The sequence below is a fragment of the Impatiens glandulifera genome, chromosome 5 (assembly GCF_907164915.1).
Source record: "Impatiens glandulifera chromosome 5, dImpGla2.1, whole genome shotgun sequence".
NCBI classification, from domain to species: domain Eukaryota; kingdom Viridiplantae; phylum Streptophyta; class Magnoliopsida; order Ericales; family Balsaminaceae; genus Impatiens; species Impatiens glandulifera.
Genome location: NC_061866.1, coordinates 5,117,802 through 5,121,200, shown reverse-complemented (window position 1 = coordinate 5,121,200; position 3,399 = coordinate 5,117,802). Strand labels below are relative to the sequence as shown.

Here is a 3,399-nt window from a genome sequence, read left to right as displayed (position 1 = left end):
ATATCTATCCAATAATATAAGCAATAGTTTAAACAAGTGAAACATGAGAAAAAACATTTTAAATCAACCATTGCCAGCCAAAAAAAACTCAGAATTCTAACAAAATTGACATTTTTCTTTAAATCCCTAAATACTGATCCATTCCCATCTCAGCGTTTTTAAGTAAGAATCAATTTTGAATTCAAATGCTAATTCTATCTATATCCAAGGATATAAGCATTAGTTTAAACAAGTGAAACATGAGAAAAAAAACATTTATAAAAGCAAATCAAATCCATTGCCAGAAAAAAAACTCAGATTTCTAATAAAATTGACATATTTTTTTAAAATTTCTAAATACTGGTCCATAACCCATTAAAAATTTTCAATTCAAATGGTATTTCTATCTATCTAAGATTATAAGCTTTAGTTTAAACTATTGAAACATGAGAAAATCATCTGAATAAAAGCAAATCAAATCCATTGTCAGAAAAAAAAAAATCTCAAAATTCTAAGAAAATTGGCATATTGTTTTAAATTCCTAAATACTAATCCACACCCATCTCAATGTTTTAAGTAAAAATAAGTTTTTAAGTAAGTAAGAATCAAATTTTCAATTGAAATGGTAATTCTATCTATCCATTGATAAAAGCTTTAGTTTAAACAAGTGAAACATCAGAAAAAAAAAATCTGAAAAAAAGCAAATCAAATCCATTACCAGAAGAAAAAAACACTTAAAATTGACATTTTTTTTTTTAAATTCCTAAAATACTAATCCATACCCATCTGATTTTAAAGTAAGAATCTAATTGTGAATTCAAATGATTATTCTATCTATCTAATGATATAAGCTTTAGTTTAAACAAGTGAAACATGAGAAAAAAACATCTGAATAAAAGCAAATCAAATCCATTGCCTTAAAAAAAAAACTCAGAATTCTAACCATATCACAAAGAAAACAAATATCCTCACTTCACAGAATAGCCAAATCCCAAAATGAGTATGCATTCCTATTAGAAGAAAGCCTAGTTCAAGTTCAATAAGAAACTAAAGCTGACAAACTGTAAAAAAAAAAGTTATTACAAAAGACTCTAGGAAGAATGAAGAAGGAAGAAGACAGAAGACAGACAAACATACATGGAAGAATCATCATCATCATCCCCTGTTTTCTGCAACTTTACCTAATTCATCCATCCATCCATCCATCCATCCATCCATTCATCATCATTCTATTCTCCTGGTGCTGAAACACCCTGTCTGAGTCTTTCCTTCTTCATCTTCTTCTTGGAAACTGGTTTCTTCTTCCTGGGTGGAAGTGTCTTCTGAGCATAGACATACAATGCATAGTTACCTATTAAGAACATCAATAATAACCCACCAACAACAAGTAACACAATCAACCCCGGGTTGAATCCTTGAGCTTGTTTGTCCTTGATTGCATCTTTCTGTTTGTTCAATCAACAGCAAAGTTCAGAATAGAATCATATCAATTACTTTTAGTTTCAAAAAGGTCAAATCTTGGAGGTTGATTGATATGAGAATCCAGTTTCATTGATCATATCTATATAAAATAAGTCTGTTTATAGACATTTGAAACCCTAATCAGAGATGCCCACAACTAGATCAATACCCATTAATCAAATGTGAAATTCAAAAACTCATACTTGGTAGATCAGATCAACATCCTAAATACACTCTAAAGGCTTGATCCGTTTTCCTTATGTAACATATCAAGAAAAATAAGCAATGCGGTTCATCATTTCAAAATCAGTTCGATTAAATCGAAAAAAACTTTGGGATACATTAGATCATTCAAATACCCACTAATCAATTCAAATCAAATCAATCAATCTACGAATCAAATCCAGTTTGAACAAAGTATAGATAGATAGATCTGGATGAATATTTTGAAAGAGACGATAGAAAGATGGATAGAGAGAGAGGTTACCACGCTGTCGAAAGAGGGTGTTGAATCGCCTTCGAAAGCCATTAGCTTGAGCTCGAGATCGTCAATGGCTGGCTATGGAAATGGCAGAGAAATGGATTTAGTTGAGCGTTCTTACATACTGAAGAAGAAGGGGAAGGGTGACGATTATCTGAAATCTGATTGGATGAGAGGATCTGACGTGGCTTACAGGTGGACAATTAATAGTCCATTTGTCATAAATGAACTAAAAAGGTCCTCTATTTTATTACTATGATTTAAATAGGGTATTATAATTTATTCTTGCGCAATTATATGCCTCGTACCTTTTTATTGATGTATATGCTAAGATTTTTAATAATATTCATTTATTTAAACATTTTTTTTTATTTAAATTTAACGAAATATATATACTGTTCTAAAGTTTAAGAGAATATTGTATTAATAATGATATTCAAGGGAGTATTTTATATGTTTACCTACTTCAACTAGAATTGGAAACAAATGGGTTTAGTTAGGACAGATTGTGGTAAAAAAAGGTATTTTTTTATGTTTTATCATAATTATTGGCATAATTATTTTTAAAAATTAATAAAATAAATATGAATTTTTTATTCTATAAAAAAATATTTTTGAACAATGGGCATAGTTAGTAAATCATGTCAAGAGCATTTTAATTTAAAAAATTTATATTTTTTTAAAATTAATATTTTGTTATAATGATTGGCATAATTATTTTTAAGAAATAATAAAAAAAATATGAATTTTATTTTAATTTTTTATGAAAAATATTGTTAAACAATGGGCCCAGTTAGGACAGTTTGCGGAAATTACGTTAAGATTTTTCAAATTAAAAAAAAAAAGTAATTTTTTAAATTAATGTTTTATCATAATTATTTTTTAAAAATGATAAAATAAATATGGTTTTTATTTTATTTATTTTTATTTTATGAAAAAAAAAATATTTTTTAAAATTAATAAAATAAAATATGAAATTTAGTTATAGAAAATGTGATTAAATTTTGTAAGGGTAAAAAATTGAAATTTAGATAATGGTTTTTAAGATAAGACATATTAACCAATTGGATTTTTTTCAAAAATATACCAAAATGGCCCAATGGACCGTTTTCCTTTGAATTTTTTTTTATTTTTTTTTTATATATATTTTTGATTTTGTTGTTCAAACAATTTTTTGAATTAAATAATAGGAAATTTTGTTTAAAAATTGTTTATATGTAACACTACATCTTAATTTTTTATGATAACTTTTTTGCAGTTTTCTTAACTATCTTAGACTTGTACAATGTATGAGCACATAATTTAAGTTTTATTTGAAACTGAGTACATTTTTTTAAGACATAGTAATTTTTTTAAAAAAAAAAACATATTTTCTGAGTGTTATTCATTTGAAATAAACATATTAATAACTGTGTTTAAACATAACTATAAAAACTTGTACATTAATAAAGTCGGTCCTTAATTACCATTTTCCCCAA

General features: G+C 26.4%; 1 protein-coding gene across 1 annotated transcript; it reads right to left on the bottom strand.

The window, feature by feature from the left end:
* Positions 1 to 926: 926 nt before the first annotated feature.
* LOC124940238 (DNA-binding protein S1FA-like) lies at positions 927 to 2,072 on the bottom strand. Its single transcript, XM_047480730.1, has 2 exons — positions 1,928 to 2,072; positions 927 to 1,424 (listed from the first exon to the last, which is right to left on the bottom strand). The coding sequence occupies exons 1-2, from the start codon at positions 1,967 to 1,969 to the stop codon at positions 1,209 to 1,211; spliced, it is 258 nt and encodes an 85-aa protein (XP_047336686.1). The 5' UTR covers positions 1,970 to 2,072; the 3' UTR covers positions 927 to 1,208.
* Positions 2,073 to 3,399: the final 1,327 nt, after the last annotated feature.